The sequence below is a fragment of the Psammomys obesus genome, unplaced genomic scaffold, assembly GCF_907164565.1.
Source record: "Psammomys obesus unplaced genomic scaffold, mPsaObe1.curated_primary_1811, whole genome shotgun sequence".
NCBI classification, from domain to species: domain Eukaryota; kingdom Metazoa; phylum Chordata; class Mammalia; order Rodentia; family Muridae; genus Psammomys; species Psammomys obesus.
Window position 1 is genome coordinate 6730010 of NW_026585587.1, and position 22238 is coordinate 6752247.

Here is a 22238-nt window from a genome sequence, read left to right on the forward strand (position 1 = left end):
TTCTTCTTCTTCTTCTTCTTCTTCTTCTTCTTCTTCTTCTTCTTCTTCTTCTTCTTCTTCTTCTTCTTCCTCTTCTTCTACTAGTTCTTCTCCTTCTCCCTCTCTTCCTCCTCTTCCTTTTTCCTCCTCTTCTTCTTCCTCTTCTTGTTATTTTGTATTTGTGTGGTACTGGAGATTTAAATGAGGATTGTAGGTGGGCATTTTATTGCAGACTAAACTCCTACCCTTTGTTCTGCTTATAAGGCTATTAATAACTACATCATGGGAGTCCCTCCCCCAAATATTAGAGCTAGATCAAGAAAATGTCTTGAAAGAGATGAATGATAAAGCTTAGCGTGGTGGTGCATGCTTTTCACCTCAGCACTCAGGGAGGCAGAAGCAGGCAGATCACTGTGAGTTCAAGGCCAGCCTGGTTTACAAAGAGAGTCCAGGACAACGAAGGCTACACAGAGAAACCTTATCTCAAAAAAAGAGAGAGAGAGAGAGAAAGACAGGGAAAGAGAGAGATCAAGTTTGGAACAAAAGAAAGGTTATGCTAAGTTGAGAAGTTTATGAGACATCGGGATGGAAACATTTAGTAAAAGTAGAGACTGAGAAAAATGTATAGATTAGAAAACCACTAGATGCTGGTCATACTTAAGGTCAAGGTGATGAGACTAAATACAACAGCAAAGGAGAGAGAACAACAAGAATGACTGAGGAAAGTCTACCACGGAAAGAAAAAGAAAAAATAAAGAGGAAACTCATTGTCACACAGCTCAGTAGTTCAGAAAGCCACAAGGAAGAGGGAAATTGGGAAAGCAAAAGAAAGTGTTGAGCACCAATAATTAAAAAGTACTCTCTGGCTGGGGTATTTCCTCTCGCCTCAGCGTTAGCCTGTACAATAAACCAGAGGTCAGATTACAGTGGATTGAACGATTATATGAAAGAAAAGTGGATGGGTCCAGGCAGAGATGTATGTGAAGAGACACTTGAAAAAATACTTCCTCAGTACACTTTTCTGGATTTCGTTTTAGGCTTGTGTTGGTGTGATGCTAGTGGGCCCAACGTGTGGAGGGAAGACAACAATCAGGAGAATTTTGGAGAAAGCGTTAATAGCGCTTCCAGTTGCCGAAATGTTAGTACTTAAAGAGTGGAAATCTGAGTCAAAGGTAGATACCTACTGATTAAGGTCGTTGTCATCTGTGATAGCTTATGCTTTCGTATACATATCTATTCCTTCTACATATGCATTTAACTACTTACCAGATTTATTGCTAGGATTTTTGTAGTAAGAAATTATTGTAGTAAGAATTTTGAAATTTAGATATCAAACTGGTGATGAGGAATGTAAAATAAAACGATTAACTTCTATGTTTTGTATTTAGCTATTTTACTGAATCCAACTGATTTCTGAGTATCAATTCAATCATCTTCAAATAAAAATAATTATACTTCTTTTCCAATATTTATATGATTTTTCTTCTGTAATTAAGTTGATTAACCCTCCAAGATAATATCATGTATAGTTTTTATTCCTTATTTTACCTGAAATTCATTTAATATTTCAATATGATGTTATCATTATGCCTATTAATTTATTCTTTTTTCTAGAAAATTTTCATCATATTTATAAGTTTCTTTTCCTTACAACTTTGGATTTTTAGTGATTGGAACTTAGCTAATGATTGTTAGGGAGCTGGAGAAATGGCTCAGCACTTAAGAGTATTGGCTGCTCTTTCAAAGAATGTGTTGTCAATTTCCAGCATCCCCATGGCAGCTCACAAGTGTCTGTAACTGCTGTTCCAGAGGAGCTGATACCCTCTTCTGGCTTCTACAGGCACAGCCATGCACACAGTACAGAGACGCTCATGCAAGCCAAACACCCATGCACATAAAAGATAATGATTGTTAGTCTCTGTTTCATCTTTTAGCTCATTGGTGTAATATGCTGGACTTGATATATTTATTACTATTAATAAATATTAGCTGTCTGTGGATTCCTGAGAGCTTATATTGCGTATTAATGCAGTATAAAATAAGACGCCACTATACCACGTGAACTTCAGTTATTTGAGGATTTCATTGATGACAGTATACTCCAGCATCTTAAAGAGTCGGCTTCTTGGTTACATGGAGTTTTTTTTCTCTTAGTATGAAATTTCTTTACCGGAACTGTTCATGTTACAGTTTCTAATTCTTATCATTTTTTATAAATTCCTCTTCTAAACGGTTCTCAATGAGTTCTTAAGCAATAATTGTCACTGATGAGAAGTGAATCGTTATAAACCAAAACTAAGTGAGATTCACTCCAGGAATACAAGAGTAGTCCAGCATTAACTTAGTGTGGTACATATGATAATAAAACAAGAGGAAGAGGCCACAGGATCATATCAAATCACAGAAAAGGGATGTGATGGTTAGCATTTCATTTCCCTTTGTGGTTAAAAAAAGAGGGCAGGAAACTCCCCAACACGACAGGGGAGTTTATGGAAAAGCCGCAGCTTGCACATACTCATGTGGTGACGGGCTGGGAGCTTCTCCTACAACCAAGTGAGACAAGTCCATTTTCACCGCTACTGTTAAAACATTGCCCTGGACGTGGTTGAACGGTACAAGTAGGGTGAAGAAGCCGTGGCAGCTCATCAAGAAGGAAAACACAGAATGTGCCCACAGGGTCGCTCCAAGAGTAAAGTTGTTTGCCACCAAACCTGATGATATGGGTTCCATCCCTATGACCCACAAGGTGAAACCAGAGAAGTGACTCTTACAGGCTGTCCTGAGCACAATGGTGCTCACACACATTCGCGAAATAAATAAGCATAGTAAAAAGAAGTTAAAAATACACAGTATAGGGTTATTATAGGGTATTTGTGAAAGTTTTAAAGGAATGGGATCCATTTGGGTCACACAATTCGAGGTGAAAATGTAAACATAAAAGTTGTGATTTATATTGTACTATAGCAATTATTTGAAAACGTGTAAGTCCTAGCTATTACTGAATGTGAATTGTGGCCTCAAGTACTACATCATGTTCCCCTAAAACTTAGGTGCTGAGTCCCTGACTCACAGTGCAGTGGGAAACAAGCAGAGTCGAAGTTAAAATGAGGCTCTGAGGGACAGCCCTAACCCAGTACAGTTGTTGTCCTTCCACCTTGGTCTTCTAGTCTTCAGAAGGATGGAAAAAATATCATGTTTAAGCCACCTACTCTGTTGTTGTTTTTTTAAGATGCCGTAGCAAATTGTTACATCATACTGCATACTAGTTAGTGTGGATTGATGCCATCTTGGCCTCAATAGTATGTGTTAGTTCTGGTCTTTTCCACTGAACTGCACCAGCTGCATACATTCTCTTACATGCAACTCTCGTAGTACCTCTGTGTCCACAGCTGGGTTTTTACTATCTTAACTTCCCAGATTCCCACCACTTGTATTTCTGTACCCATAACCTCTTACTTTGCAGTATGTGAGTATGTGTTTTCTGGCAATATATCTGACCCTTGCCCTGCTTAAATCTGAAAGAGGTAAACAGAGAACAGTTCAGGAGCAGCCAAAGTAAGTTAAGATTTTGTGGCTAATACCCAGGCAGACCTAAAGTGCGCCCCTTCCCGGGCGCACCACACTCACTCTGGCCCCTAGCATGCCATCCCAGCCAGAGCCTCTGCTCCACATGGAGCTCACAGAGACCTCTTTTCTTGAGGTAGCTACTTGTGTTATTTAGAAATTTTTAAATGCAAGTCAGTTTTTACTGTGTCTTGTAATTACTACCTTTATAGAGATGTTTTGTTTGATGTAAAAGATACCTCCTAAACCCCATTGGTAACAACTGTGCAAAAAAATTAAATAATTGTACTGTAACTAACTTTTAAATCAACTTTGGATTTCCTACCTCCTACTCCCAGTTTACAGGAAAAAAAGGAAGAGTAGATGTCTGTGTTTTGAATCCAAAATGTGTCACTCTTAGAGAACTTTATGGATATCTGGACATTAATACCATGGAATGGCGTGATGGGTTATTATCAGCAGCAATTCGAGATTATGTTAGCACTGCAGATTTCTCCAAGAGAGAGCGTGCTCATGGACTATTGTCAGGAATCGCAGATATATCTAATGTAAGTGTAGAATGGAATTTAGTATTTTCCTTTGACTAATATAGACAGTTTCATAGTTCAAGTTATTTATTAAAACATTATTAGCCACCTATTCATGTGAAAAGTATTATAAACAGTTTTGTAACTTTAAGTTATATTATTAAAAATAAAAATGCATTATCGAGTTTCTAAATATTCAGTAAACCATAGAATAAAGTTGAAGATAATTGTATTAAAAGGAATGCAAAGAGAATTAAGACTAAAATGGAGAAAAACCTGATACAGTATTACTAATATGTCTAGCAAATTAAAGAAATGAAGATAGTTTTGTTTAAAATGATGCAAAATTTGTTAAATAGTAAATATAAGTGACAAGAAAATGTGTTCTTATAACTAATAGTAGGACTATCGGTAATTTTCAGTAGGTAAGCTATAAGCAAAAAGATATTTGAAGCCAAAGGGTTAGCAAGGATAGAAAACTGTCTGCATTTTACTAGCTCATAAAGTAATATACAAACATAATTTAGAACAATTTTGAGAATATAATTATGCCTCAGTATTCATGAGTTTCACCTCTGTAGAGTCACCTAAATATAGGTCCAAACTGCCTGGGAATGAAATGGTGTCTGTACTAAGTGTGTACAGACTCTTCCTTATTATTTCCTAAACAGTCTAACAACCTCTCATCTGACCTTTAACTTGTGTTAGGTCGAGTAATATAGACATGAAGGTGTGTGTAGGTCACATATAAATACCTTGTCATTTTACATAGGGTATGCAAGCATTCTTATGCCTTGGTATTTTCTGGGGCTTCTTAGAAACAGTTTCCTCTATAGGCACCAAGGAATGACTAGACGTGTTCAGATTTCTACATAAGTATTCCTTTGATTTGAAAATCAGTTCCTAGTCATTTAAAGAGATAGTTTTGTTAATCTGATGCTATATTTTTATATTAGTAAGAAGATACTTTCTATATGAAAAGTTGTGAGTTTCCTGTCTACCATAGGAGCCATTTATATTGTCCCAAACTCTGAAATACATTTAGCAGCATATTCTTTGTGGACTCTTTTCCATTTTATCATAAAGGTATTCTGAATTTTGCCAAATGCCTTTTTTAAAAATCTATTGGGATCATACGTTTTTGTGCTTTGTTTTGTTGATGGCATGTATCGAGTTTGATTTCTCTGAGGTAAACCATGTTGCATTGTCTGGCTGTATCTCTCTTGATCCTAGCTAAGTCCTTTATGTAGAGTATTCTATTTGGGTTGCTGGTGTTTTGCTTAAGAATTGTGCACATGTTTTGATGAAGGTCATTGGCCCATTGACTTCTGTTTCATTGTGTTCTTGTCAGTTTGGTCTCATGGAATGAGCCAGAGGAATTCCTTTCTCTCTAGTTTTTTATCATATGTGAAAGAGAACTAGTATCCTTCTCATCTGCAGTGAAGCTATCTGGTCCTACACTTTTTTCATCATTATTTCTGATTCAGTTTCGTTGTTCCTTATTGGTTTTTCACTGTTTCCTGTTTCTTCCTGATTAAGGTTCATGTGTCTAAGAGTTTGTCATCTTTTGTTAGTTTGTTTTCAGGTATATTGGCATTTTGTTTTTAATTTTTATTAATCTGTTTTATCTGTTGTGATGGCTCAGTTTTCATCTCTAATGTCAAGTAAGTCTTCTTTCTCTCTCTCTCTCGCTCTCTCTCCTTTAACTCAGCTAAAGGTTTGTTGATTCTGCTTGTGTCTTTGAAGAGCCAGTTTTCTGAGGGAGCAGAACTGGGATTGAACTCAGGGCCCTGTGCGTGACTGACAAACTCTACCACCAAGAGACACGTCTGCACTGTTCTTCCTTTTCTGAGACAGGATCTCACTAAGTTTTCCAGGCTGGCCTCGACTTGTCATCCTTCTGCCCTGGCATCCCAAGTAGCTGAGATGGCAGGCCTGCATCACCATGCTCAGTCATCCTGTCGCTCTTAAAGCCTAAATTACACTAGGCGTGGTGTTGCACACTGTTAATCCCAATGCCCAGGAGGCAGAGGTGGCTAGATAGTTCAAGGCAGCATGGTCTAGACACATGGAAAGTTCCAGGTCAGAGAGGTTCTATATTAAAATCAAAGCTGTTAAGTTCCATGTGTGCACGTGGTTTATAAGGTCTTGGTTGTTGCAGATATTGCAGTGTGGTCACCAATACTCACTATGATTATCTTTCAAAACTTGCTGGCTCTCGGCAAAGGCATGAACTATTGAAGCGGGTGTTCCTCATGCCAGTGGGAAGAATGAGCTCCTTCCTATAAGCTGTCGGATAGGCTGTTCTGGAGCACATGGTCCTTTGGAGCAGTTTATCTGTGCCGTTTCTTTGCTAATTTTGCACCTGGATGACCTGATAGTGGTGAAAGCAGAGTATTAAAGTCCCTTTCTATTAGTGGACTAGAATCCTTCAGCCTTGAGGTCTATTCATATTTGTTCTATGTACCTGATGGCTCTGATACTGGATTTTTCATTGCAAACAATGCTTACATGTAAGCATTGTTTGCAATGACTTGCTAAATTCACCTTTTTGCTTTGTATTTACTGTGAGGCTTAGGGAAAACATTTTTAAATTATAAAAGCCTATATTAAAATGGTAGTTCCTTGGTAGTGATGACAAAGACAGAAAAATGCTAGCACAATACCTCATCTTGATTGTTCATTATATAATTTAGATTTTCCAGGTTGGTTCATCCTCTACAGCAGATATCGACAACAGTGTTTTTATGAGGGAAGTAGAAAAAGATGCTAAAATTCCAGAAAGTCATAGTAAGTGTTACTATTAAATGTAGTCTAAGTGATTAATATAGAAGGTAAGTTTTGAGCCAACATAAATTGTATTGTTTGCATTTTTGACTGGTAATATTTTCATTCTTTACCTCTATACAATTTACCACTTCTTTGTGTGGTTCCTTAAAATTTCTGGTCTGCCCACCACAATCCTACAGTACGCACATATCTTATTATGACACAGAAAACCACTAGAGATTAAGTGGCCTTTTGGTTTATAAATAATTAGGGCCAAAGTTGTATTAACGGTAGAAATAGTGATAGGAGAAACAGCAGTGGCAGCCTCCCGTCTCTGAACGGCAACACCAAACCGTCTGTACATTTTCAGCTAAGTGATTCCGTCCCAGCAGATTTGTCTCAGATGATGGGGTGGGCATATAAATACAGCCCCTGCTCCACAGGAGCTGCCATTGAGCTGGCAGAGCCTCAGCCGCCCTCTCCTATCCCAGACTGAGCCTCATAGCAGCCCTTCCGCCAGCAGGACGCTAACCCTGTGTGACCCACACTCTAAAAAGGACTTTTCCTGGAGTTTGAAATGATAACTTTGAGGAAGGTACGACTGGGTAGAGTTAGGCTTCCTTATGAGGTTGTAGGGTAAGGGCTAAGCGGATAGAGCCCATGGTCTCCGCCTTCTCAGCAGTGTTGATCTGGACCCTTCCTCTTCCCTCTGCTTCACTGAGGACATCTGAAGGTCTTCCAGGTGCTTAGCTGTCTCCTGTCTGTAGAGAGACCCCCTTACCCTGGCTGATGAGGACTCTAAAATCATTGAGCACGGTGGTAAGCACAGTGTGCGGCGCTGTGTTCTGAATGTCTATGCCCTCTTCCCCAAGTGTGCATGTTAAAATCCCAACCCTGGAGCCAATGACCTTAGAAGGTGGGGCCGTAGGGAAGGCAGAGGACAAAGAGCGGATGTTCCCTTCTGGGTGGAATTAGTGCACACACGCAGGCCCTACTAATGGGATTAGTGTTCTTGGAAAAGAGGTTCAAGGGAAAGGCTTCCATCATGTGACCATACAGCAAGAGGAAGGTTCCCTCTTTGAACCAAGAAGCTGTCTCTTACCAAACAATCTGGCAGCACCTAGATCTTAGCCTTCAAGCCTTCAGAGCTGTGAAAGGTGCTTGAGTATTGTTTATAAGCTGCCGAGTCAAGGATACTGTGTCACCTCAGTACAAAAAGACTACCTGGTGTGGGAAAGGGGGTGAATGGGTTCTGAGTGTGATACTGTTTAAACTCTCTGCTTGATTCATTGATTTTTTCCCTTGATAGTGCTTAGAAACAGCACACCTAAATAGTATTCCTAAGCAGATGATGCAGATTCACAAATTATAGTATGAGAAAATAAGTGTATGAAATTGAGGATTTTTTTCCTATGCCTGCCCTAGCTCCTGGAGACCTATTGTATTTATTAACATCTTCAGGCACCACAGCTGGGCAGATACGGAGCTGTTCTAACCTGGCTATGCTGGCCTGACCTGCTTCCCAGCCGCATGGCCTCTTACCTGCCATCTTAGTCTCTCCCTGGCTGTTCCATCCATGTCCTCATGGCTACTCCTTCCTCCCTCCCTCCCTTTCTCTTTCTCTCTCTCTCTCTCTCTCTCTCTCTCTCTCTCTCTCTCTAGTTCCCCACCTGAGACTCTCTACTTGAGCTCAGAAGTCCCACCTTATCCTCTTCTGCCCAGCTATTGACTGTTCATTCATCTCTTTCTTTATAAATCAATCAGAAGGTGATGGAGAACAATGTTCACAGCATATCAAGATGGGAGATGCTTCAGAATAATTACAATACCAAAGTCAGGACTGCAACCAGGTCTCTGTTTGCAGAAATCAGCATTTGAATTCACGGTGCACAAAAACATTATCTAACAAATATGCACCCATTTGTTTTCCCAGATTTTGAGGGTTAATTATGCATTTCAGCAATCTAAGAATGTCTAGAAAGTACTTAAAGCAATAATGAATACTGGAATATGTGTGTGTGTGTGTGTGTGTGTGTGTGTGTGTGTGTGCATGCATGCATTAATCTAATTTATTAAAGTCCAGCACAGGCTCCAGAGTAACATAGGCACTCACTCTAATGTTTCCTTGGACGATGTTTTTATCTTGGGGAAATATTTCCTAGAGGCTTGGGAGATGGCTCAGTCAATAAAGTACTTGCCACACTTGCATGGGACTGGAATTCAGATCCCCAGGACCTAAGTAAGAAGCCAGGTACATATGAATCTGCCATCCCAACACTCAGCATGCAGAGACAGGCAGGTCAGCAGGAATTAGCAAGCAAGAGACCCTGGCTTCGTGAATAAAAGGGAACAATGACCGAGGAAGACACCTGACGTCAACTTTGACCCTCCACACACGTGCACAGGCATGCATATACACCTTCATACATGTATGCCCGTGTGCATGCAAATGCACATAACACACACGCACACACGTATCACACATACAGATACACACACAAAAAGGAAACTGATCTTTCAAGATTGTAATGGAAGAAATCTGAGCTTAGTCTTAGCTACATTAAAAATATTTTTTCTTCCCAGACTTTGATTGGCAGTGGATTGTTTTAGATGGCCCAGCCGACCCCCTGTGGATAGAAAATCTGAACACTGTGCTGGATGAGACGCGAACGCTGTGCCTGGCCAACAGCGAAAGGATCGTCCTGACTAACAAGATCAGAGTGTTGTTTGAGGTGGACTCACTCTGTCACACCACCCCTGCGACCATCACGCGGTGCGCAGTCGTGTACTTGGTGAGCTCTCAGAACCCGACCCTCGACAGAAGGGCGGTGGCGCGTGGGGAAGCCGTGCTGCCCTTTCACTTCCACTCTCAGAGGAGTGACCCCAGGAGCTCAGAAGCTCTGTGTTCCCGCCTTGCGCGTCACTTGTAGCTGGTCTTTTGCTACTTTGTGGGTTCTTCTTTGTCTCCCTGGTTTCGCCTCCTAACACTAGCTAGGAGAGAAAGAAGGATGGGGGGTGGGGGGGGTAGATCGCTCAGTCTAATTTCTTTCCCAACCATTCATCCAACAGTTTGTTTAGCCAGTCCCTTCTCCCAGTTTTCCCAATACTGCAGCTCCAAACAATAACCACTGTTGTAGCCTATCTGCTCAGCTTCTCCTGAATCAGCTGTCTCCTAACAACATCTTCTGTCCCAGCTACCTTCTCCTCTCACTATGCTGGTCCACTTGCACCAACTGCCTTCTCTTCTCTAACCCTACTCAATCTCCTCTCCCAGCCTCTGCTGGCTTTTTATTTATTTATTTTTCTTTCATGTTCCTAGAAATCCAAGAGTCAAGCAGTTCCGATGGCTAAAAATTCCCAAAAGGCCAGTTGACAGCAACTGGAGAGTCTTTGAAGGGCCAGGCACACAGATAAATCACACTACACCCCCCCCAAAGCCTCATAATCTAGAAGTAGTACTGTCATTAATTCTACACTGGGAAGCTACAACATCAGTATTTCTGACAGACAGGTCAGGGTATTGATACAAATTATTTTGCCAACAAAAGAAAGATTGCCCTGAAGCCCTTTTTACTATATGACTCTCTGAACTTGGAGAAAACATTACCAAGACAGTGGTATGGAAGTAGAAAACAACCCCAAAAATTCGATCACATGAAACTCATTAGCAGTGGTGATTGGCTCTCTTCTCTAATCCGCCTAATTTGGGACACCAATTAGGATGAGAGCTGACTCTGCCTCAGCTGACCAGCTGCTTTCCCCAGCTTCTCTTTGTCTCAAGTCCCCAAAAGTTTTCTTTTGAATTTATAATCTTCAAGATCCAGCTATACCACTCCTAGGCACATATCCAAAACATGCTCAAGTATACAACAAGGACATGTGTTCAACCATATTCATAGCAGCTTTATTCATAATAGCCAGAATCTGGAAACAACCCAGCTGTCCCTCAACTGAGGAATGGATAACAGAAACTGTGGTACATTTAAAACACAGTAGAATAACACTCAGCAATTAACAACAAGGAAATCATGAAATTTACAGGCAAATGGTGGGAACTAGAAAAGATCATCCTGAGTGAGGTATCCCAGAAGCAGAAAGACACACATGGTATATACTCACTCATAACTGGATATTAGACATATAATATGGGATAAACATACTAAAATCTGTACACCTAAAGAAGCTAAGCAAGAAGGAAGACCATGACTAAGATGATCAATCCTCATTCAGAAAGGTAAACAGACAGACACTGGAAGGAGGAGAAAACAGGGAACAGGACAGGAGCCTACCACAGAGGGCCTCTAAAAGACTCTACCCAGCAGGGTATCAAAGCAGATGCTGATACTCATAGCCGAACTTTGGGCAGAGTGCAAGGAATCTTATAAAATAAAGGGGAGAGATAGAAAGAACTGGAGGGGACAGTAGCTCCACAAGGAGAGCAACAGAACCAAAAAAATATGGGCCCAGGGGTCTTTTCTGAGATGGATACTCCAGCCAAGGACCATGCATGGAGATAACTTAGAACCCCTGCACAGATGTAGCCCATGGCAGCTCAGTCTCCAAGTGGGTTCCCTAGTGATGGGAACAGGGGCTATCTCTGACATGAACTCAGTGGCTGGCTCTTTGATCACCTTCCCCTGAGGAGGGAGCAGCCTTACCAGGCCACAGAAGAAGACAATGCAGCCAGTCCTGATGAGAGCTGATAGGCTAGGGTCAGAGGGAAGAGGAGGAGGACCTCCTCTATCAATGGACTTGGGGAGGGACATGGGAGGAGATGAGGGAAGGTGGGATTGGGAGGGGATGAGGGAAGGGGCTATATAGCTGGGATACAAAGTGAACAAACTATAATTAATAAAAAATAAATTAATTTAAAAAAGAAATCACAGACCAGAAAATGGTGATTTATTGTTGTTGTTGTTTTAGCTTTAACTAGTACTGAATCTAACCATGAGGTGGGTGATGAAGTATTTTTTTAATGCCATATTTTTATTTACATAAAATTTTCTTCTGCTTTTCATTACTAGGACCCCGTTGATCTGGGATGGGAGCCTTATGTTAAATCATGGCTTGTGAAAACTTCAAGAACCTTAAGTAAACAAGGAATGGAGTACCTTGGAACAATGATGAAAAAAAGTGTTCCAGAAGGGGTCAAGTTTCTGAAAACTCATAGCAATTTTCTGTCGTATCCAGTGCAGGGCTTGACAGCTGTCATAACTCTGTGCAGGATTCTGGAAGCTTTGATTGAAATCATGCACTTAAATAGAGCTACAAAAAGTGAGTTCCCCCCGCCCCCAGTCACAGTGATGAAACTACGTCTTCACTCTTCAGCCACAGCCCTCATATCCCCTCCCTTTCTCCTCAGAGAAGGGGGGACCTCCCATGGATATCAACCCACCTTGGCATATCAGGTTGAATTAGGACTGGGAGCATCTTCTGCTGAGGCTACACAAGGCCGTCCAGTTAAGGGGAAAGGGACCCACAGGCAGGCTACAGCCAGAGACAGCCCCTGCTCCTGCCGTTAGAGGTCCCACATGAGGACCAAGCTGCACATCTGTTCATGTGTGCAGGGGGCCTAGGTCTGTCCCATGCATGCTCTCTGGTTGCTGGTTCAGTCTCCGTGAGCCCCTCTGGGCCCAGGTGAGTTGATTCTGTAGGTTTTCTTGGAGTGTTTTTGACCTCTCTGGCTCTTTCAATCCTTCCTTCATCTCTTCCACAAGATTCCCCGAGCTCTGCTAGGCTGTGGGTCTCTGCATCTGTTTCCAACAGCTGCCTGGTGAAGCGTCTCAGATGGCAGCTATGTTAGGTTCCTGTCTGCAAGTAGTGTCAGGGGTGGGCTCTCTCATGGCATGAGACTGAAGTTGGGCCAGGCATTGGTTGGCCATTCCCTCACTTTCTGCTCCCTCTTTATCCCTGGACCTCCTATAAATTGTGGGTCAGAGGTTTTCTGGCTGGGTGGGTACCCCATCCCTCCTTTGGAAATTTAAGTCTAACCTGGTTACAGGAAGTGACCGCTTCATGTTCCATATTCCCAATATATCACCCTCTAGATTCCTGGGACTTGATTTTTAAATAATACTAGGGCTGTTAAGACTGTAGGAACTCATAGAGCTTGACTGAATGCATTGTGCATTATGAGAGTGACATGAGCCTTTTGGAGGTCAGAGGTCAAACATAAGAGTTTGAATATGAAGTGTCTCCCCTAAATGTTCATGTTTTGGGAACTTGGTTATAGATGCTTAGGAGAAGGTACCTAACTAGAAGTAGGCCATTGTGTACAGGTCCTTGGGGGAATGTTAGCCTTGGCTCTTGCCTGATCCCACCTCCTTTCTGCTCCTCATCCCCAAAATGGTGCACAACCTCTTTCTCCTCCTCTACCTCCTTTTCCTCCTCCTCCTCCTCTACACCTCACCCATGTTGGCCTGTCAACCAGAACCTCTCAAACTGTGAGCTAACATTTATCTTTTATCCATATGTTTATGCTGTATATTTGGTAGATGAGCTAGACTAGCTTTACCTAACTTATCAAACATACTCAGACCACTAACACTAGCCGATTTTTGGCAAAATTATCTGACATGGTATCTATTTTTATATTATGTGTTTTATTAAAATAATATGGAAAGGGACAAACAGTGCTAGTATTGGTATATATATTTGGACCATCATAAGTCTAACAAGTTGAGCTATTAATGCACTGGAGAACATCATCTTATTAACAATAGTCATCATTATGAACAGTAGGTCTTTTATTTTAATTCCTCCTGATTGACTGAAATTGTGTATCCTTTGACCAACATCTTTCTTACATTTCACCCCATCTAATCTCCCAACTTCCGGTAGCCACGACTTTGTTTTCTCCTTCTGTGAAACCAACACTTTTAGATCTCATCTCTGTATGAAGTCAATTGGTATTTGAATTCCTATGCCTGACATTAAACAGAGAATTTTCCAAGTGAACTCATGTTGTCATGCAGGATGGATTTTTTTTCTTCTAGCTGTCGAATGTTGTACTGTGTGTACTCCACACTGTCCTTTCCTTTTTGCTCATATGGTAGAAGCTCAGATGGAGCTCATGTCATGGCTAATAGGAGTAATGCCTCAGTGACAAAGAAAGCACAAATATCTCCTAAACAACACTTGTCTTCTTTTGAGTAGCTATGCAGAAGTGAGACTGCTGGATCATGTGGCAGTTCTATTTTTGGTGAGCACTGCGTAGTTTCCTTTAGAGCTTGTGGACCATCATTTCCTATTTGCCAGTTTGTTGAGGGTAGGCTGTGTCAGTATCGACTTGCAATTGGTTTTTATTGTTGCTACAGTCATTTTGCCCATGTTCCTTTTGTACTTTTCTAGATATGAGTTGTTTTTATTACCTGATATGAGGCTTCTTATGGGAAACACTTTGTTATGATTTAAAAATATTTAACAGGAAAGGAGAGCCTAACAAATTCCAGAGAAAGGCAACAATGTAACAAGAACAGATTAAAACAGAAGTTTTCAATACCAACACTGACTCAAGAAGAAAACAAGAATAACCTTTATAATAGAATAATTTAAAAGAGCCAAAGAGAGAAATCTGAACAACTGAAACCAGTGTTAAAAGTAATCATATTTAATGTGAAGAATAAGCCTCTTAAAGACAGACATTCTCTGATTCCATTTTAAAGCAGAAGTCTTAGCGATTTATTCCTTATAGTTATCATGCTCAAAGCAAAAGATGCAAAAGCAACAGCCAACAAACAGCTTGGCAGTAATATAATAATATTAGATATATTGACCTATGACCCTACAAATTCAACTCACAAAAAAATATAAATCAGAGCCATTAAAACATATAGCCAAGCAAAAACTTATGCAGCATTCTTCATGACAGCCAAAAAGTGGAATCAACTTGTCTGATAAACATGTAAACAAAATATAATATACTCATAAAATATTGAAAATGTTACATGAAGGAAGCTACTCACAAAAAAGCCACGTGTTGGCTGGGCATCATGGTAAATACTGTACCCTGTACTTAGGAGTTAGAAGCAGGAAGACTCTTGTCTCAAAGAAGCAAAGTCTGAGGGCCTGGGAGCAGTGGTAGAGCACTTGCCCAGTATATACAAGGCCCCGGGCTTAGTACTTATCTGGGTCTGGATCATTTAGAGTTCATTGAGCCCTGTGATAGCAAACAGGCTGAGACAGCCTGTAAATAGTCATGATGAGGGCCACATCTTCTCAAGCTGGAGTCTTGCTGCAGCTGCACCAGAAACATAGATTCCCAAAGATGCCTATAAAATGCTCAGAGGAGCTAGTCCTGGCTCAAGGCAGCCCAAACAGAGTACCAGGGAGAGTCTAAGAGTTGTCAAAAGGAATCTCATCACCCTATCCTCCAGCATATATGTTCATTCATAGGAAAATAAGCACCAGAAAGAATACTCAACAATAGTGTTCACATTAATGCTGGTTTTAGCAGAGTTTAATAGCTCTTTCAGTACTGCTCTATTCCTGCCCAGCACCGTGAGGAGAGGTTGGTCTCCCTAATCTATGTTTAGCTATGACACCTTTAGCAGCCATGTTAATAGGTTCCAGGCAGATGGCATACACACACCCCCATGGTATTTTCTGGGTCATTTTCTTTGCATATCTTAGGGCAGAGTTGGTCTTGGACATGCACTCACTCATACCCATGCACAAACAAAGTACTGTGCCACAAGCTTAAAAGATGAGAGACCAGGAGTTGAAGGAGTCTCTTGTTCATTTCCACACTTGATCTAGATGTCAAGCACACAACCTACAGAATGAAGAGCACCTGGGGCCCTCTAGTAGCACCTACCTTAGTTAAGGCTCCATTGCTGTGAAGAGACACCATGACCATGGCAACTCTTATAAAGGCAAACATTTCAGTGGGGCTGGCTCACAGTTTCAGAGATTTAGGTCATTATCAGCTTGGCAGTAAGCATGGCAGTATGTAGCAGACATGGTGATAGGGAAGGAGCTGAGAGTTCTACATCTTGGTCCGGAAGCAGCTGAAGGAGACTGTGTGTTGCACTGGGAGTAGCTTGAGCATATATGACTTCAAAGCCCACCCTGCAGTGACACACTTCCTTAAACAAGGCCACACTTCCTGATAGTGCCACTCCCTATGGCCAAACATTTGAACACATGAGCCTTTGGGGGCCGTTCCTGCTCAAGCCACCACAGCTCCTTAGGAGGTTTCTACAGAGTAGTTACACTGGGCTTTCTCCACAAGGAACTACAACCTTTCACTTTGATAGGTTATACGAAGAAAATGGGAGTACTCACACTTACTTTATTCTTTGCCTTGTTTTGTGATGGAGTTGCATATATCCCAGGCTAGCCTTGAACTTCTAATCAAGATAACCTCCTGCCTGTACCTACTAAATGTGGAACTTACAGGCGTGGCCATTACATCCACTTTTATGGTTAAAAATACAGTTTTTGAAGAAGGCAGGTAGATGATAAAAAGAAACTACAACTGGTGTGTTCAATTTTTCTCTTAAAATTGAGACCAAAAGCATATGCTGAGTGAGTGCTAAGGCATTTAAAAATTAGTTTCCCTCTAAGCTCCATTTTCTTCTCAACTAGTTCCCCAGTGGTGCTCCATTGAAGATGATACTCCCTCATAAAGCAACCTTTACCTGTTGTTAGTTCTTCAGGAAAGGGTGGGGCCTGTGGGAACGTCCTCACCCTCGATGGACATTGATGGCCAGAGTGTGCCAGAATGGAAACTTTAAAAGAAGGTGACTGAGGTGCCGATTTAAAGCTGTCTAACAATACATGCTTAAAAAAATACTGATAAGGGGCTGGAGAGATGGCTCAAAGGTTAAGAACACTGACTGTTCTTCCAAAGGACCCAGCAGCCAACATGGTGGCTCAAAACCATCTATAGTAATATCTGGTGCCCTCTTCTGGCCTTCAGGCACATATGTAGGCAGAATGCTGTATAAATAAATAAATATATTTTTTTTTAAAGGAAAGAAAACCGATAAATTCGCCTTAGTGTTATTCTGGGAACTTTATAATTGAAGAGGTATACAAAGGTTTATGCACAAGGAGGTTTATGCACAGCAGAACTATTTACAGTCATAAAAACAGTGTGAATTTCAACAGTGGGAGATTGGCTTAATAAATTATGCTACAACAAAATCATGTTTCAAATGGCATAGAGTGGCATAAAAACAGCCCTAAAAATCAAAAAGCAGGATAAAAACACAAGCCTTTTCCTTTTTCCTCTGTTTAATTTTTAAATAAATTGTGCATTTTATGTTATTCCACAAGGAATACAACAGTATTTTAGTGGCTGTGGAGGAGCGTAAAAGTCTGAGTGATCACTTTTCGTACATACTTTCTGTGTTGTAAAATATTCTAAAAGTGGAACATTTTGTTTTAATATTAAGAGCACAGATACTAGAAAAATAAGCTGTGAAGAATGAACCATGACTGTTTCTCTCTGTTGAATGGTTGGCTTGGACAGAAGGAGTAAGGACAGACAGGCACATGCGGTCTCTGTGGGATGCTCCAGAGTGAGGCTGCCCTGTGGCAGATCACAGCTAGACAGGGTGACAAGCTGACCTCGTAAAGTCGTCCAGGGCAGCTTAGGTCTGCTGTCAATTACACAAAAATCCTGTTGTTTCTCAGGGGGTGAAAACGCGAGTGACACCTCAGCTGAGGAGAAAAAGGCTGTGAAAGTCAAGTTCAAGGATACAAATGTGAGGTCAGTCACCACCATGTGGTAAATGTGTTTGAAGAACCTACTTGATGTGAAACACTCAAGGGCACATAGGATCATTGTCAAGTAAACCATATTTGCGTAGTCTTATAACATTAGCGTCTACATTATTTTACCCCAGCTTAGAGTCTTCTGTACAGCTAATAATACAAGATAATCATATCTTGTGATATTTTAAAATAAGGTAGCTACAAAAACATCCTTCTCACCTTTACACATTTTAGAAATAAAATTTATATGAGTTTATTTCCTGTGGCAATGATTTAGAAGCTATGAAACGTTGAACCAGTCATAAGGTTTTAAAGCTTTGTCTCACCTATAAAACTGGAATGATAATGTGATATGGTAGCTGTTCTAGATTAGAACCTGATACATAGTTAGGTTTGTGATATACATTATGAGTCCACAGTCTAAATCTGTTAACCTTCAGGGGTCTCTGTAACCTCTATGGCCAGCAAAGTGACAATCCACAGGTGGCAAGAAGGCAGTTCAGTTCAACACAAGTAAGTAGCCTGTGTTGGTTCAAACTTCAGGAGTCTGACCCCAAGTGATTTATTTTAGGCATTTTTTAAGCACAGCACAATTCAGTACAGACTTTCATGGTGATAATTAAGTCAACCCTGAATGCATAATAAAGCATTCATAAATCTCTTTGAGGAACAAAGTGTAGACATGGCTGCATCAAAATTCTTTGTAAAATACATGTGATAGCTTCCACAAAGACAGGTTCTGTTGATTGACTATATGTGACATCTCCCATAAAGATAGGTTTCATAGACTGAGAAAAACAAGCTTAGGATAGGGGCTTGGGGGAGAGTTTAGTGTGGTCTCCGAGAGCACACAGGTCACCAGGCTAAAATGCATGGCCATTCCTCGGCTTCTGGATAACGGGTTTTGCATTTCTTTCTTTGAAGGAGCAACCCTGTATGTTAATATTCCTGGTTCCCCTAGTACTAGTACTTATGTGTGAGCACAAGGACCTCCGTGCTCCCACGTTACCCACTGTCAGTCCTCATATCTCACTCAACTCTTTATGCTTTGCTCTCTTCTCCTGTCCCGTGAAAAGGGCATCATAAACATTCAATAAATATTTGCTAAATTCTGCATAGCAGTATGTTTCAGATACAATTATGCAAATGCACTACACGTTGATAGTTGCTAAGGAATTTCAGCCTGAAATATCTTAGTTTTTCAAAATTTGTAGGTAATTTTATAATGATACTAAAACACAAGATGTTAGAAATTATGCCCAAAGCTCCTGTTTAACCCCATCATTATTTAATCCCATCATCACAAAACTCATGGGTCATTAACTGTGAGGAGTCTGAATTAACCTCAAGTAGGAACAGTTGCTTCAGTTTCTGCCTGCCAGTCAATAGCCAGGTTGAACTAAGCCAACCCTTAGGACTTGCTAAGAGAAACACAAAGTGAATCACTGTTTACTTATATCTTCCATGAAATGTAGAATTAACAAATTCCCTCACCCAACAAGTAACTTTCAACTATAAATTGACTTAAATTTAAAAAGGCTTATACATAACTACTACTTAAAATGATGTGCATCTGATATACATATCAAATTAAATATTAAACATGTATCAAAAGTACGTCATGATAAAGATATACACATATATTAAATAAAACTATATGTTAAATAAAGGTGCATTATAAATTTGTCAACATGTTACCAAAAACAGATATGAAACAAAGGTTAAGGAGGACTATCCTATACATATGCTACTTTCAAAAATAAACACAGTAACTAATTTATGTGGCTGTTATCAGAGGGAACATCATGTATTAGGTCCAAAATTTGACGTCACTACTTTATTACAATTTTCAATGATAAAACTTTGGGATGATGTTGAGATAAATCACCCAACTACTTTGTAAAGCTTTTGACATTCACCTCTCCACACAGCCACTTCAATAATGAAAATGCACGGTTTTTGGAGAAAAACCCCGAGAAGTTAACTCTGATGCTAGAGAAGATTTTTGTGTTTGCCTTTACATGGGCATTTGGGGGACTTTTAAAACGTGAAGACGAACATGAAGATGACAGGCTGTTTTGTTCAAGCCTTGAATCTAACACCGTCGTGACAGTGACCTATGAGTTCGACAACCTTGTTCGCGAAGTATTCGAAGATGATTCAGAAAAAGGCAGTAAGTGGATTGGCTTACCTGCTGATTATAAAGTAATTCGGTTTTACTAAAAGGGTGAAATATAACTTATACACAAAATCACAAGATGAAAGGGAAATGTGGTCAGTGGGTAAAGAATGTTAAGATCTTTGTTGGACAGAAATACCAAAAAGCTTTAGATTAATCAGGAAAATATATAAATCAGTATGTTTGAAACAAACAGAATGCTAAAAATAATAAGTGTATGTGATATAAATACAAAATAAGTCAGAGGAGCAGCAAAGTGAAATGAAAGCCGAAAATTTTAAAAAGATTGGAAAACACTCTTACTTAAAAACAGTAACAACCTGCAGGGGCAGGAGAGATGGAGCACAGGGTAATAGGAGTTGCAAGCATAATTACCCAAGTTCGAATCCCCAGCACTCACTGAAAAAGCTAGGCATGGCTGCATGTGCTGTGACCCCAGCACTGCGGTGTGGAGCTGGAAGGGTTCCGAGGCTGGCAATCCTCGCCCAGTGGTAAGGGAAGGGAGAGCCACAGTGTCAGGCAGTAAAGTGAAGAGTGACCGAAGACAACTGATGTCTGCCCTGGCCTCCACATGTGTGCCCAAGGTGTGTGTGTGTGCTCACATGCATGCACCACACACACAAGGACTCAGAGACCAAGTGTGAGCTCATGGGGCTTTAACATGATAGCTTTATCGATGAAAACTATAAGGATGCTGAGGGGAAAGTAGCAACTCTGAAATCAGAATCAAGTGAGGTATCGTGACTCACATCTATAATCCCAGTGCTTGGAAGATTGAAGGTCATCCTCTGGGTATATAGTAAGTTTGAGTCAAGCCTGGGCTAAATAAGACTTGTCTCAAAAACAAAAAACAAAAAACAAAAAAAAAAAAAAGGAAGAAAAAGAAAAAAAGAAAAGTCAGAATGACTTGTTTTTTAATATATTTCTCACAGAAAGGTCTGTATTATATCAGTTTGCCCACAGCCAGTAGAGCTAGAATTTACTATTTTCCAAACTCATGATAATAGCATGCACTTTGGGATAAGATTTCATAGGACATTTGGTCACAATTTACCCTTTCCTACATGTAAAAATGATTGAAAGTTAACGAACTCTTGCTTCTGTGCGAGCCGACATTAAGAGGAAATGGCCTGCCTGTTTTATACAGTTGTATGAACTTGGGCGGACTCCCGCCTTGCAAAGCTTTGCCTTTTGGTCAGAGTTCATGTCCCTGGTGAGCCACGCTCTTACCGGACTCTTGGGTTTCTCTTTTCTGACATAGGGCTCAACTTACCACAGGGAACAACTATATTTGGATATTTTGTGGACTTGCATCAATGTGAGTTTATACCTTGGTCAGAGTTAGTACCTAATGCTCAGACACTAATTCAAAAAGGTAAGTTTATACTTTTTTTAATAGGCTTTTTACCGTCTCTAAAATTCTGGAACTATACTAATCATAAAAACAGATATGTTCTCAACATTGAGAATCACTATATTCTAATATTTTTCTTTATGGGGGCAGTTTTTATTCGTTTTTATAAAATGTGCCTTTAAATCACCTTAGAACATTATAAGAAATGTGTAGGAGGGGCTGGAGAGATGGTTCAGAATTAAGAGCACCCGCTGCTTTTCCAGAGGACCCAGGCTCATTTCCCACATGGCAGCTCACGACCATCTGTAACTCAAGACCTAGGGGATCTGATGCCTCTTATGGCCTCCCTAGGCACCCAACCCCAACATCTACCCCATCAAGGAACTGCTGGAGTGCATGAAGGGGCTGGTCCTACAGGTCCAAAACTACAGGACCTCCATGACACGGGGCAACAACAGGATATCCAGGAGAAGTCCCAGTGAGGTTCCAGTATTGATACAGTAGCAGAAGCCAGAGGCCTCGTACCAGATCAAGGAGTCATCGCAGTGGAAAATTGCAAGCCAAGAAGTGGAGACGAAAGGATGTACTGTAGGACACACTAACACATTACAGCTTCTCAGGGGAAGGTTGCAAGGAGAGGGGTGATGAGGGAGTTGGGGGCACATGATAAAATCACGAAGAACCAATGAACAACAACAAAAAAAGTTAAGCAAGTGTTGGAACAGAATCCGCCACGTGGGAACAGTTAAGGAAGGGCAGGAAGAAGAGCTGCATCTCCACAGCTATGGTTCTGTGCTATGTCTCTCTGCGTGTTTTGAATTTGTACTGTGGATAGCTATTCCCCCAATGTGCTATGGAGAAGAAAAAACAGTTGCTGTGTTAGCACCAGCTAAACAGTTTAGTGGTGTGATGACGAAAAGAATTAGGGTCAAGTATTTTTTAAAGGGTGTGAGACAGTGTGGAGAGTAAAGGAGCAATCTCTGCATCCCAGATACAGATGGGCGGAGGGGACCAACTTCACATACACCACGGCTTGTACACACACACACACACACACACACACACACATATGCACAACAGTAATAATAAAGTAATGTTTTAAAACAAGGATTGGGTAGCATTACAGAGAACAATCCTGTTCAGG

The 22238-nt window shown here is 40.7% G+C and overlaps 1 protein-coding gene across 1 annotated transcript in view; it reads left to right on the top strand.

Moving 5' to 3' along the window:
* Dnah14 (dynein axonemal heavy chain 14) overlaps positions 1–22238 on the top strand; it is a 248159-nt gene that overhangs the window by 131017 nt on the left and 94904 nt on the right. Inside the window, 8 exon segments of the mRNA XM_055609680.1 lie at positions 1017–1151; positions 3882–4091; positions 6767–6860; positions 9423–9631; positions 11864–12113; positions 17481–17543; positions 19489–19731; positions 21002–21115. Of these exon segments, the coding sequence (XP_055465655.1) occupies positions 1017–1151; positions 3882–4091; positions 6767–6860; positions 9423–9631; positions 11864–12113; positions 17481–17543; positions 19489–19731; positions 21002–21115 (1318 nt within the window).